The sequence below is a fragment of the Ailuropoda melanoleuca genome, chromosome 10 (assembly GCF_002007445.2).
Source record: "Ailuropoda melanoleuca isolate Jingjing chromosome 10, ASM200744v2, whole genome shotgun sequence".
Classification (NCBI taxonomy): domain Eukaryota; kingdom Metazoa; phylum Chordata; class Mammalia; order Carnivora; family Ursidae; genus Ailuropoda; species Ailuropoda melanoleuca.
Window position 1 is genome coordinate 37,847,165 of NC_048227.1, and position 14,086 is coordinate 37,861,250.

The following is a 14,086-nucleotide window of genomic DNA, read 5'->3' on the forward strand; positions in this document are numbered from 1 at the left end:
CTGTCTCCTCTTTCCTGCTGGTCGAGCGTTATCTTAGAGAGAAGGTCTGTGAACAGAACACCTCTGTGTCAGGGGCTCCAGCAGGAAAGAGCAGATGCGCCCCTCCTGGGGCAGGCTCGGCCCACCTCAGCCCTGCTAGCACTGGCTGGACGATGCCTCCTTGTGGGGCCGTCCCGGGCCCTGGAGACGGCTGGGCAGCATCCCGCACGTCTAACCCCCCGGATGCCAGAGCTCCCTGCCCCCACCGCTGGCACAACCAAAATGCTCCCAGATGTGGCTAAACGTCCCCTGGGGGCAAAATCGCCTCCCCCCGCAGAGCCCTGTTGCAGAAGGTCAGGCTCCCAACCCCGCCCCTGCCAGGAGGAGGGCCCCACCGTGGGGGTTCCCACAGCCTCTGGCCCTCGCAGGCTGTGGGAGGGCCATGGGACTTCTCCATCGAGCTCTGTAATGGGCCACTGGAACCTGGAACTGAGAGGTCAGTGGGGGGGTGGGGGACAGGAACCGGCCAGACTTCCCAGAGCCCTGCAGCCCGGCAGGCCAAGGGCCTGCCCCCCCGTTGTGGACACCCCACCTGGGGAAAGGCACCACGGCTCCTGGTTTGCAGACAAGGCACAGAGAGGGTAGGGGTTTGCCAGAAATCACACAGCTCATGGGCAGGATGCGGGGCCCACGGGGCGGCCTGACTTCAGGGCAGATCCATGCCCTTGACCAGCTCTGCAGGGACAGGCCGAGAGGGAAGGGCGGCCGGAGCAGGGAGCGGGAGGAGAGAACACATTCTCCGCCGTCCTCTGTGTCTGCCCTCCAAGTGAACTGCCCGGCTCTTATCTGGTGCCCACACACCCCTAATCGGCTCGATTACCCACAAAAGCATTTGCAGATGATGTTTCTGGAGCCTCTTAGCATCAGAAGCGGCTCAGAGCAGGGCTGCTTCTTCCTGACACCCCCACAGGGTGGCCCAAGGTCACCTGGGGCTGCTGGAGAGCTGGGGGTGGGGTGCAGAGCTCTCCTGTCGGCCCCCCACACGGAAATCTGAGAGCACACGGTCAGGGTCAACCAGGGAAGGTCCCAAAGCCCAGGGGCCCAGGATGCACCTGGGGACACTGTGAGTTTTGCCTTTTTGGCGGCCCTCTCCTGTCCCTTGGGCTGGGTTCCTGGGCTCAGGGTGCATTCAGGTTGCCTGCCTGGGGTCTGAGGGCCGGGAGACGCCCTGACCTGGCCAGGCTTCGGGTCCCTCTGCTGGGAACTGGCTGGCTGCTTGGCAGCTACGTGAAATCCTCGCGTGCCCGTGACAGGGTCGTGTGTGCACGGGGACCCAGGTCACACGGCTCAGACGGCATATGGGACGAGGGGAACTCAGGCACGGGGTCCAGCCCACCCATCATCCTTGCTCAGGCCGCTGGAGACGGGCAGCGGGGCCAGGTGGGGGGCTGGGCACCCCCTCCTCTGCCCACCCACAGCCCTGGCCCGGCGGCCTCACCACGTCAGCCTGTTCCTGGCCCTGCTTGGGCAGACGCAAAATCTCTCCTAAATCCTGCATTTAATTTTATTCTCTGGGAAATTGTAGGAGGTTTTGGAGATAAAGCTGAGCTGATAAATCAGGGATTTGGCTGTTCTTCCAGAAACTCTTGGATGAGGGGCAGGCAGTGGGCCCGGGGTGCCCAGGTCAGCCGGGCCCCTCGTAGGTACTCCCGCGGGGCATCACGGGAGGCCCCCACGAGCAAGCTAGGTCAGCATGCTCCCCGGGGGCACAGGTGTGAAGGACACCAGGGTGACGATGGCACACACGGGGGCCAGACACAGGGACAGCCCCCGTGTTGTTATAAGGTGTGTCCAAGCATTGCCAGAGGTTGGGGCTGAACCACACGGTGGAGTCGGCTGATGCTCTCAGCCGCCCCTGAGCCCTCCGCTCAAGGTCGTGCCTCTGTAGACCCTTTCCCGAGAGTATGGTGTCAGCCCCTGCCCTTGCTGAGGGCTCTGCCTCGGGCAGGCCCCACTTAGCCAACACCCACCCTCTGGAACATTCTCCTTCAGTCTCCCAAGCATGTTCCGGCCAGGGAGGAGTGGAGCAGGGTATCACCTCCCTCATCTGAGACACTATACCTCTTCTAATGTGACTCAGAGGGCCTTTGGTTTGTTAGCCTTGAAATCCATTGGCTGACGTCCGCCAGGGGGTCTCAAAACCCCCCAGGTATGGGAAGTTTTCATCTGGCTTTCTCATTACTGTTGGGTTTGCCCTCAACATCGCTTTCATTTCCTTAGCTGGTCTGAGGTCCTTTTATTCACAGCAAATGCTTGTAAATGCCGGGATGTGCCTGTGTGGTCTGGACCACAGAAGGCAGACAGAGGAGGAGCTATGATGGTATGAGACGCAATCAGGGCGGACTTCCCGGAGGAGGGGTAAACTTGCAAGAAGTGGAGCCGAGGTCATTCCAGGATGGGGCAAGAAGGGCATGACTGTAGGGAGGGTGGGTGTGAGAAGCCGGGATGACCTGGGTCCTGCCTGGGCCTGAGTCAGTCGGGATGGGCCAGGTTTCCTCGTGGTAACAGAGGTCCGGTCACCTTGATGGCTTCCCACAGCAAAGATTTATTTCTTGTCTTGCCCCAGGTCCCCTGTGGACTGTCCTGGCCCCCGTGACATCCTCATTCAGGGAGGCAGGCCCGTGTTTTCAACGTCCTGGGCTTCAGGAGTCTCCGAGCAGTGTCTGGGTGATGGAAATACTAACGTACCCAAAGAATTGAAAATGATTGTTCAAACAAAAATGTGCGCACCTAAGGTCACAGGAGCTCTATCCATGACCGCCAAACAGTTGTCCTTGGAGGCCGCGCAGATAAGCCGACCGCAGTGCACTCACGCAGGGAAATACACTACACGCCGGGAGAAGGAGCGCAGCCCGACACCCGCTGCGCCGTGGACGCATTGGAAGACGGCAGGCTCGGCGGCAGGGGCCAAATCTCGTGGGGTCACATCTCTATGACCCGGGCAGAACAGTCCTGTCCAGAGAGGGGTGGGGTGTGACTCATGATAGGGACCGTTTCCGTTTGGGGGGCTGAGAAAGTTCTGGAACCAGAGAGAGGCGGAACGGTCTGTGTGCCGCAGCTGCGTCCGCATGCACTGTCCTGCCACGCGCACCTGGGGCCTCTCCCCAGCTGTCCGTGCCACGCGGTCATCTGCCACCACAACTGCGGTCCACACCCCACAGCTTCCCTGCGTCTTTTAAAAACCCCTTTACGTGGATGTATCCGGTTCTGCAGGATGAAGGGCCCCGAAGGGGTGGCGAAGGGCAAGGGGGCACGGTGTCCGGCTCCCACCGCCCCGCGGTCCCTCTCTGGGTGGGAGCCCAAGACAGACTACAGACTGTGCCCGGGAAGGACCTCTTGGAAACTGAGGCCGACCGAGAGCCTTCCAGCAGGAACGAGGTCAGGGGTCAGCCCACACCGGGTGCTGCACACACGCCTGTCACTCCATCCTCAAACACCCACGGGGGAGGGACTGCCCTTATCCCCAGCTCTCAGATGAGGAAACTGAGGCACAGGTCATGCAGCCTCCGGTGCTGCGGTCTAGGTCTGCCTCTCCCACCACAGACCGCCACAGCCTCCTCACACGGCAGAGCCAGGCCACGGTGCTGGGGACATCCTGGGTGACGGGGCCATGGTGTCTCAAGGCTGCCAGGGGCTGGGCCGAGCCCTGCGGGGGGACACAGCTGCCCAGAGAGTGAGCCACACACAGTGCCAGCTTCAGGCTGGGAGCCGGGTCCGTGAACGCTGTCCTCTGGGCACAGGGTGGATGGGGAAGCATCCATGGTTCTGAGTCCCCACCTTCTGCCCGGGGCTGAACTGGGGTGAGCCCCCAGCCTCTGTTGGCCTCCCTCCTGCCAAGTGTAGGGACACGGCGCGGAGCCTGGACTGGCGGGCAGCCGGGCCACGGGCTGCAGCCGCGCTCCCCTCCGGCATGTCTGCCCCCACCCACGCCTCCTTGTCCCCTCCTCTGTCACCAACAGCCTGACACCTCCCCGGCAAGGGGACCTCCACAGCTGCCCAGGGCCTCCCCCTCTGAGCCTCCCTTCCCGGAGCCCACGTCTCAGGCCCCGTCCACACTTCTTGCTGCTGGACCAGGAGGAGGGAGTGTGCTCTTCCACCCTTCTCCCCGGGGGTCAGGCCTCCCTCCTCCCCGGTGGCCTCTGCTGGGACTGGGCTGGCCAGACTCAGGGCTGAGATGCTTTAGCTCCTGCAGGGATTAAAATGATCGGAGGCCCCCGGGAGACGGGCGGGGAAGCGCGAGGAGGCTAAGGCCTCACTTAGGCCGACTGCCAGTGTCGGGGTTCGAAGCAGTGGCTGAGTGATAAGCAGGCTTATTGGATTTGTCTCCAAATTGCATTTGGAATGAGAAAATTGAGTCTCACGACACGCCAAGGTACTCGCCTGCTGCCCTCTCCCCTGCTGTGTTCAGACAGTGGCTTGGGACCTGCCATGGGGTCAGGGAGGCCCTGAGGCCCCCAACAGTCCCTGCAGACTCTGCTTGCACGCCCCCGGGGACAGGGAGTTCCCTTCCTCCCAGGACCGCTCTGGAGGACACCTCCTCATGTGTCCCTGCCTCCGGGCATGCCCTATGCCACTCATGAGTCCTTACCAGGCCTGTGAGTGGCCTGGCCTGGGCCCGTAGTCCAGGCCCTGGTCCCTACAGTCAGCCTACTGAGGCTGCTGGGGCCCACTGGGACGGATCAGTGGCCGGAGTGGAGGGGCAGGGGCAGGGGGATGGGTTGGGGGGTGTGCATGTCCTGCAGGTGGACTGTCGGGGGGCTCCCATGGGGCTAGTGGGGGTTGGGGGGTAAGGCCATCCCCCCCGGGGGGGCAGTCCGCCCAGGGAGGAGAGACACCTGCCCAACGGTGGCCGCTGTCCCGCCCCCTCCCTGCAACATTTTGCGGCCAATGGTGCCCTCTGCTGGTCATGTTGGACATTGCCCCGGTGCTTGGCTGGCTGACCAGGACCGGGCGGGAAGAGCTGTGCCGGGGGACCTGCCGCCTCTGCCGTGAGCCTGGACCTGCGTGGCCTTAGGGACACTGTCAGGATCTGCTTCTACCTGTGTGGGGAAGGCCTGAGTGCCTGGCTCCAAGGTATCCCCTGGAGGCTGAATTCAACTCCCCATCGGAAAAGTCCACCCCCCTGCGTGTCCAGGAGACCTTCCTACTGGGACAAGTAAATTGAGCAGGGACAACGGGGCCTGGCTTCAGGCCGCAGTCCCAGGGCAATTCTGGGCAGACGCCACGCATGGGCCAGGACGGGTGGTGGCGTTGGGGCCGCCTGGCCCTTTAAGAGAGCCACTTGGGGAGGGCACTTGTTGCCCAGCAACAGGAGGGCTTGTGTGTACCTGTCGCTGGGAGACCAGAAGTGCCCTACTGGGCACAGAGTGGCCCAGAGCTGCCCTGCTGACCGTCCCTCCCTAGCAGGGGAGCGGGCGTGGCCGGCACCATGGCACAGACGGACGTGCTCCTGACCAAGCAGCCGGCCCCACAGACGGTGCCGTCCTGCGAGCTGCCCCGGAAGGTGTATGATGTGGCCCGGAACACGGGCGCCTACACGTCCTCGGGCCTGGCCACCGCAGGCTTCCGCTCAGCCAAGTACCTGGTGGACGAGTGGTTCCAAAACTGCTATGCCCGCTACCACCGAGCCTTCGCCGACCGCGACCAGTCGGAGCGGCAGCGCCACGAGAGCCAGCTGCTGGTGGCCGAGACGGAGGCCCTGGCGCGGTGCACGCAGGAGGACTCCACCAGGAGGGTGGGCGCGCGGCTGCAGGACACGCACGGCTGGAAGTCGGAGCTGCAGCACGAGGTGAGCGAGCTGGGCGCTGAGACCGACCTGCTGCTGGCCCAGAAGCAGCGGCTGGAGCACGCCCTGGACGCCACTGCCGTGCCCTTCTCCATCGCCACCGACAACCTGCAGTGCCGCGAGCGCCGCCAGCACCCCGACCTTGTCCGCGACCACGTGGAGATGGAGCTGCTGAAGGTGTGCAGCCCCTTCCGCTCCCAGAGAACCGCGGGCCCAGCTGACCTCACCCTTCTCCAGGGAGCGTGGCCTGCACAGGGCCGAGGGTGGCGGGTTTGCACGTGGGTCCCCATGACACAGGCGGACGCCGGGTGGGCGCACGTGGTCTCAGGGAGGCCGTGCCCCTCTGCACACACAGGAAAACGCAGAGCATGTAACCCTTCACACATGCAGACGTGTGGAGCACATGCCTAGGTCCACACCCAAGCACAGAGATGCTGGCTCTGTATGTAGGTTGGGGACCAACAAGGTGCTGGGCGGTGGGGTCAGGGCTCAGGCCATCCAGGATGGAGGTGCCATCCCTGACCCCAGAAGGGTGCCTAGTCTGACCTTCCCAGAGCCTGGTCCTCATAGTGGACACTGCATGAGGCTCAGCTCCTTGCGAGGTGGGCCCCAGCTTGGACCTGCTGAGTTAGGGGCAACATGGTCTGGGGGCAGGTCCCGGTGTAGGGGTTTGAGCAGGTATGAGGGCTGGAGCTGGACCTCACATCGTCTCACCCTAATCCCAAGTCTACGGTGCCCCCCTCCCCCATTATGGCTCATCCTGGGGGTGAGGGTGACAGAATTCACACCTGGACATGTGTTGGGGACATCTGCCTGAGGATGGGACACTCAGAGGCCACTGAGGCAGGGAGGGGTCTGGCCAGGTCCATCCACAAGCCCTGATGCCTGTCCACACACACCCCAAGGATGGGGAGGGGCCTGAGCTGAGCCCTGTGAGAGGCTGCTTGAGGTCTGGGATGCAGGCAGGGCCGGGGTCCTGGGTCCCTTGGGTTCTGGCACCTGCTGGGTAGCCCCTCAGGTCACCCGGGCTCATGCAAATTAAGCCTGACCCTGAGTTCTTGAAGGCCTAGCACACCATAACTCCCCTCCCCTGATGCCTGTGCTGGAAATCCAGGCCCAGCCCAGCATTCAGGTGTGGATGCCGGGGGGGGGGGGAATGGAGGCCACCTTCAAAGCACAAGGAGTCTTCCCCTCCCCAAGCTCAGTGGGACCTGTCCTTGGGGCAGCCCCACAAGGATCAGGGAGTTGCACAGGTCTGTCCTCTGCTCCAGGCAGCTCTCAGAGCCTGGGGGCTTCATCTGTGAACTGCAGGCTCTGGGCATTCCTGGGAGATGCAGGGCACCCCCTGCACGCTCCAAACTCAGTCCAGAACTTTGAGCCCCTCCCTTCTCCCAGCCCCAACACCCTCCTTGGTCCCCCCTCCTTGGTCCTACCCCACACTCAGCTGTTCGACAACCTCTCAGGGGTCTGGCTGCAACCCCCCTGCCCTGAGCCAAGAAACTCCGCTCCCCTCCCAATGTGAAAACACCAACAATGATCCAGGGACAGGGAGACAGACCCATGGGACAGACCCTGACATACGTGGGTTTAGAGCCAGACAGAGGTGAAAATCCAAATGGGGGCAGGAGGGCTGTTTGTGCACAGAAAACAGAGCTACGGTAGTCGCAGAAAGACACACAGGGTCCCCCTTGAAAGCTCAGTGGAGGAGAGAGGGCCTCTCTGAGCCCAGGGCCCTAAAGGGCAGGCTGGGAGGGCACCTGGTTCCCAGGGGTCAGGGGCCCAGGAGGTTGTTGGCCACCAGTGCCCCGGGCAGGCTGCAGGGATGGCCCCTAGAGCCCAGGGGCTGCCGGGAGGGTGCCAGGCAAGTGGGGGCTGCCTCTGATGAGAGTCCCAGCAGCCGGTAGAAACCCCCAGGAAGAAAACCCGCACTCCGCTACACCAGACAGAATGTTCAAGAGCCCAGAACAAACCCAATGAGAAAGAGCTGGGCTCATCCCTTGTTTTCCAGGGAAGAGACTGGGCGTCAACAAGCTGGCTGTCTGGCCTGCGGTTACCCAGCCAGGGGTCAGGTGTTGGCCTGAGCATTTAAGGGGCTGACCATGGGCCCACAGCTGCCTGGCCATCCTCAGATCCTCACCAGGGAGTGGGGTCTTCTCCCCCAGGAGGTCGAGCTTATCCGGAACATTCAGGATCTCCTAAAAAGGACCATAATGCAGGCCGTGAACCAGATCCGGTGGGTCTCTCTGGTCCCACGCCTGCCCCTGTCTCCTCACCCCTTGGGCTGGCTCTGGGCAGGAAGTTGGGGTGAGCAGGCCCAGAGTCTCAGAGAGCTGGGGGCTTATCCCAGGTCTCAGGCAGGAGTACAGGGCAAGTAGGGGTAACTGCTGGGGGTGGCAGATCCCTGCATGGCCTGGGGGCCTGGGCGTCCAGAACCCAGGCCAGCTTTCCAGGGCAGGGAGCAGCGGTCCTGGACACTGTTGGCCAGGCAGAGCCTGGGTGGCCCGAGGACCCCCGTACTGGGCAGAAGAGGTGGCCTGGTTCTCAGTGGAGAATGGGGTGTGTGCTTGCTCCTGGGGGTGGCACCCAGTGCCTCCCCCACCCCACAAACGCAGACCCTGCCCACCCCAGGCTGAACCGTGAGCACAAGGAAACGTGTGAGATGGACTGGTCTGACAAGGTGGAGGCCTACAACATCGACCAGACCTGCGCCCACTACCACAACCGGAGCACCGAGGTGCAGTTCCACCCGCACTCAGCCAAGTTGGAGGAGAGGTGGGCCACCTCAGTCCCAGCCCCTCCCAGGGACCCTCCTGCAAACACCTGTCTCCAGCACCTGCACCTGTGCTCCTGCGCCCTCTGCTGGGGACCCTCCCCCAGACCCCCGGCCTCCTAGGCTGGGCCGGCAGCAAGCAGGACTCCTGCGCAAGTACTCGGCGCCACACAGTTCCCCAGGGGCTTGGGGCCTGCGGAGGGAGGCAGGACCTGGGGGCTTCTCTTGCAGCTCCTCGGGCGGCTGGCAGGGGGCGCGCAGCCATCACACAACGCAGCGCAGCCTGGGGGGAGCACGGGGCGCTGGGGGCGCGAGGGGGCACAGGGACGCCGGGTCCAGCGTGCGCGGGAGCCGCGCGGCCGCGCTGGGGGTGGTGATTTGTGCTGGGGCGCGGGGAGCGCGGGAGCGCCTGTGGGCCGGAGCCGTTGGCAAGTGCCCCCACCGACGGCGGCGCCGACCCGTCCCCGCCCGCAGCGCCTCCACGCCGGAGACGTGGGCCCGGTTCACGCAGGAAAACCTGGACCGCGCGGAGCGCGAGCGCCTGGCCTCGGTCAACCTGCGGGTGCTCATCGACTCCATCCTGCGGGACACGGCCGAGGACCTGCGGCTGCAGTGCGACGCTGTGAACCTGGCCTTCGGGCGCCGCTGTGAGGAGCTGGAGGACGCGTGCCACAAGCTGGAGAACCACCTGCACAAGGTGACGCCTCAGCCCCGCGCCCAGGCCACGCCCACCTGCGCTGGCCGCCCCCCCACACCCCCGCCCGGAGCTGACCACCTGTAACTACAGAGCCACCAAGCTCCTTGTGGGCAGCGCCGCCTCTGGCTTGGTCACAACGTGGCCTCATCCCGGCCCCTCCTCTGTCCTGTCCATCCTGAGGGACCCCAGGCTCAAGGCACCCACTCCTCCGCGGGCCCTCACTAAACCAATAAAAAACCAGGTGACCCTGGGGGTGGCTGTCAGGCATGAGTAAGGGGGAAGGTGGCAGGAGATGGCCGGGCCTGGCAGGGCTCTGACCCGGGCTCTCAAGGTGCCCTTTGCTGCTGCCATGTCTCTGGTTCTTCACCAGGGTCGGGGGCCTGGGTGACCTGCGGGACCCGGGGGGTGGGTCGCTCAGGCCAGAGATGCAGGACAGCAGGCTTTGCTGTCCCACCCCCGCCTTCTGGGTGCCCTTGGCAGGGCCGAGGTGGCCGCACACATCTTCCCGCCCCCATACGTCCTGGAGAGTCCGTGGACAGGGTTGGGTGGGGCCACGTGGACACCCCAGGGACTGTCCTGTGTGCAGACGCTGCGGGAGATCACAGACCAGGAGCACAACGTTGAGGCCCTGAAGCAGGCCATTAAGGACAAGGAGGCGCCCCTGAAGGTGGCTCAGACCCGTCTGTACAACCGCTCACACAGGCCCAACGTGGAGCTGTGCCGGGACGCCGCCCAGTTCAGGTGCCCGCCCATGGCTGTGACCCGGGGCAAGCCTGAACGGGACAGCGCACCACCCACCCTCCGTGCCTGTCCCCTGCCCCAGCCGGGCCTCCCTTGGCCTCTGGGCCCCAGGAACACCGCTGCCTGCAGGCCTGTCTCGGAGATGCACGGGCTCACACACGCAGGTGTCCCCGCACCCCACCCCCACCCAGCAGGACTAGACACGGATGTGCCTTTCGCGGCACTAAGTGTCAGGGACAGCGTGGCACTTCCTGCTTCACCCCCTCTGCACAATCTTCCCGGCAAGGAATCTCGGGGTCTGAAAGGCTGAGCCCCCGAGGCCCCTGAGGCCCCCGGCCACCCTGCCCACACCACCTCGGGCACACCATCTAGACCCCCGATGGCACGAGTGGCCCCTGGCCCTGGCTCAAAGCCTAGGCGGGATCATGTCTCTAGTGTTTCTGACTCATTGAGTACCAGCTTCCCTTGTCAGCGGAATGCCCCTGCCTGGCATTCCTCCTTCCCTGCCCGCAACACAGCTGGGGACTGGGGCCTTGTGCGGGGCCGGGGGTCCAGGCCCCAGGAATAGAGTGAACCGGGACCTCAGCGCAGTACTGGCACTGCGTGTAAGTGCTGCACGGTGTCACTGAGCGAGGCCCTACGGAGCCCTGCCCACGCAGGCTTTCCCCTCCGGCCGGGGGCGGGGCCGGGGCAGCCAGGAGAAGTCCCAGCTCGGGCCCAGCGCAGTGGCCCTGCGGAGCTGCGGTCTGAGGGCTCACCCTCCCACAGGGCGTAGGGAGCATCCTGGCCCAGCCCACTCCACGCGGCGGCCAGGTTTCCCTTTGGGACTTTTGGGTCTTCTTATGGCCCAGCAGCTTGGCCTGGACCCCTCACCAGGGCTCCCGGGCCTTGCCCGTCGCAGCCTGGAGCCCCAGCTCACACCTGCCTCCGCCCGCCCCACAGGCTGGTGAGCGAGATGGAGGAGCTCAACATGTCCCTTGCAGCACTGAAGGAGAAGCTTCTGGAAGCGGAGCAGTCGCTGCGCAACCTGGAGGACACGCGCATGCACCTGGAGAAGGACCTGGCCGTCAAGACCAACAGCCTCTTCATCGACCGCCAGAAGTGCATGACTCACCGTGCCTGCTACCCCACCATCCTCCAGCTGGCCGGCTACCAGTGACGGGGGCTGGCACCACAGCAGGTGCCTCTGTGGCCTGGCTGGACATGGGGCAGGCCCTGTCCCCCTGCCCCTCAAATAAAGAGCATGTTAGCTTTCTACTTGTTGACGTGGTTCTGGGGGGAGTCCAGACGCTGCGGCCCGGGCAGGTGGGCTTTGCCTACGGAGCCCCTGTCCGGGCCGATAGGAGGCGGGGGCTCAGAGCCTTTCCCCGGGCAGTTCCTGGGGCGGCCCCGGTTACCACCTGGAGGGTATGTAGAGGCCCCCGCATGGCTGACCATGGACCAGTGGCCTGCCCCCCCAGGCAGCTCTGAGTCTGCAGAGATGGGGGCCCTCTGCCACCTGAGCCACCTGCAGGACCGTGCAGAGGAAGCGTCCCCTCCTGCCATCACAGAAGCCACAGCACTCGTCACCCAGCAATGACCAAAGCCCCAGCCTTTTCCTCCCTGTGCCCTGGACACTGTCCCCGAGCAGCTGGCCGGCTCTGCCCCGAGGGCCTGGGCCTGGGGTTGGGAGCGTCCACACAGTGCCCCAAAGCTCCTGCAGGGCGCCAGGCAGGGCCTGGGACAGTGACTGTGCAGAAGACACACGGGGCCTCTCCCTGACACCTCCACCTGGCACTGGGTGGGCACCCAGGGCGACAGATGCCTGGGGACCCTGAGCCGGGAGGGGCCTCCACTCCCAGCCACCTTGGTCAGCTTGGGTAGCCAGTGTCCCGTCCAGCCTCTCCTTTACCAGTGCGTGAGTCGGGCTGGGGTATGGTGGGTAGAGGGCTTGCAGTGGCCATCTGGCCACGCACCATTCCTCGCCCCGTGTCCAAGTCTCTGTGTCAGGGCTCCGTGCAAGGAGGCCCCTGCCACTGTGCCCAGCCCACCTTGGACAGACAGCTCCCCGTTGCTGTCTGCCCGCCCAGGGTGGCTCATCAACAGAACCCAGGGGAGTGTCCTTCCAGCTGCTGCGAGCTGGTAACTCCCTCTGTGTGCACACGGGCCACTCTGCCCCATCATCGCCAGCGCCAGAGGCAGCGTCCCCCTGCGCTGAGGGCCTTCTCGTCCAGCCCCCCGCCCCCTGTGGCAGCTGCTGGGGACCAAGGGGGCAAGGTGGGGGCTGAGCACGGCTCATTATCTCTCAGGTGGGCTGGTGGCCCTGGGCTGGGGGGCACGGCACAGCCCCCGGGGCTGCCGGCTGGGTACTCATTGTCTGTGGCTGTCCCACAGCTGCCGGCGAGCTAGAAAGTTTGTCCCTTGTAGAGACAAACCACCAGGCTGTGGAGCCTGGCCAGGCTCATGGGGAAGGTGGGGCCACGACGCAGGCAGGGGCGTCTCCAGCAGCCCTGAGACCTTGACCCTGCTGGGCTCCACAGTGGCACAGCTGTGCGCCTGGGGCCCTGAGGCCACCGGGGTCCTGGGGAGAGGGAGCAGGGTCGCTTCAGGCCACCAGAGAAGCAGGCGGGGTGCCGTCCACCCTGGGCCCACACTGCAGTCTCCATCTGGGGAGGGGATCCCAGGGAGCTGGGAAAGCTCTTGGCCTGAGGGGTGGGCTGGGGTGGGGCGAGTGTGGTGGGGGGGGGAGGAGAATGTTCCAGGGGCTACAGTGTTGCCCCCACCCCACTCCCCCTGCAAGCCCCCTGATGCCCAGAGCTGCCCCACACATCTGGGTTGCCCTTGGCTTCCTAGGGTTTCCCTGTCTGTGGAACCTTCTAGTCTAGCCACACAGTCACCCTCGCAGTGAGTGAGTGACCCCCCCACAGGGTGCCCAGCTCCGGAGCCCGTGTCCATCCCTCCCAGGAACCCCTGCGCAGCCCCCTTCAGCGAAGTCTGTGGTAATGGGCGCTTGGCCTACTCCCCGACCCCCATGCTAGGGCTGCTGCTGCTTTGGGGGGCGTGGGGGCATCTGGTCCCCTGGTCCAGGCTCAAGTCACAGGCCAGTGTGGCCTTCCTGGGCTGAGCGGGCTGGAGGCAGCGAGGGAGCCCAGGCCTCCTGTGGGCGACGCTGTGGCCCTCTGTGGGCCGCTGACCCATGGGCCGTGACGCTCGGCCACGCTCCTGTCGTCACGGAGATGTCAGGCGGTGTGTCTAAGGAAGGCTATTTCTGTCCAGGTCCTCCCGCCACCAGCTGAGTCACCCTCGGCCCTTGCTGACCACCTGCACCCAAGGGAACACGCTGCACCGGGGCCCAGCCAGACCCCAGGGAGCCTAGGGTGCCTTCCAGGCCCTTCAGCCCACACCTGCCCCCCTCGAGGGGGCGCCCCCACGTACAGGGCCAATTACCTCGCTGTCCCCTCCCCCAGGGGAAGTACAGTGACCACACGTCCTGGGCGGCAGCTCTGCTTGCGGGTGTCAGGGCAGGCGCAGGAGGAGGGACGCGGGGGCCCAGCAGCGTGGCCAGAGCCTGCCAAGAGCTCTTCCTGCTTCCCTCCACCACAGGGCATGCCCCCGGCCACTCTGAGCCCATCGATGTCCACTTTACAGCTGGGGAAACTGAGGCTCAGACGTAGGGAGCAGCAGAGCTCGGGCCTCTGCTCCTCTCTTCGTGCCCCAGAGGCCAGAGTGGTGCTTCCAGGGAGGACCCCCCGACCTGCCCTGGGCCTACCGGCTCCCACAGGGACGCGGTGCTGGGAAGCAAAAGCCACTGCACACACCACCTGGAGCCGCTCCCGCGAAGCTGCCTGGTCTCAGAGCCAAGCCCACGCCCAGCACGCGCTGACGAGGTGTGGGGACCCGCAGGGCACCTGCAGACGGGGGTGAAGACAGCTGCCCCCAAGGGGGCCTCCAGGCCCTGCTGCAGTGTGAGCTGTCAGCTCCAGGACCCGGCTCCAGCTACCGCAGCCCCCGCCCACGGCCCTCACCCCTCCTGCCCCTCAGCCTGGCCAGGGAAGCCCCCACAGGCAAGACTGCC

At 65.1% G+C, this 14,086-nt stretch overlaps 1 protein-coding gene across 1 annotated transcript; it reads left to right on the top strand.

The window, feature by feature from the left end:
• Positions 1-5,467: 5,467 nt before the first annotated feature.
• TEKT4 (tektin 4) lies at positions 5,468-11,220 on the top strand. Its single transcript, XM_034670839.1, has 6 exons — positions 5,468-6,001; positions 7,987-8,057; positions 8,453-8,596; positions 9,069-9,291; positions 9,878-10,032; positions 10,975-11,220. Exons 1-6 carry the CDS (start codon positions 5,468-5,470, stop codon positions 11,189-11,191), a joined length of 1,344 nt encoding a protein of 447 aa, XP_034526730.1. The 3' UTR covers positions 11,192-11,220.
• Positions 11,221-14,086: the final 2,866 nt, after the last annotated feature.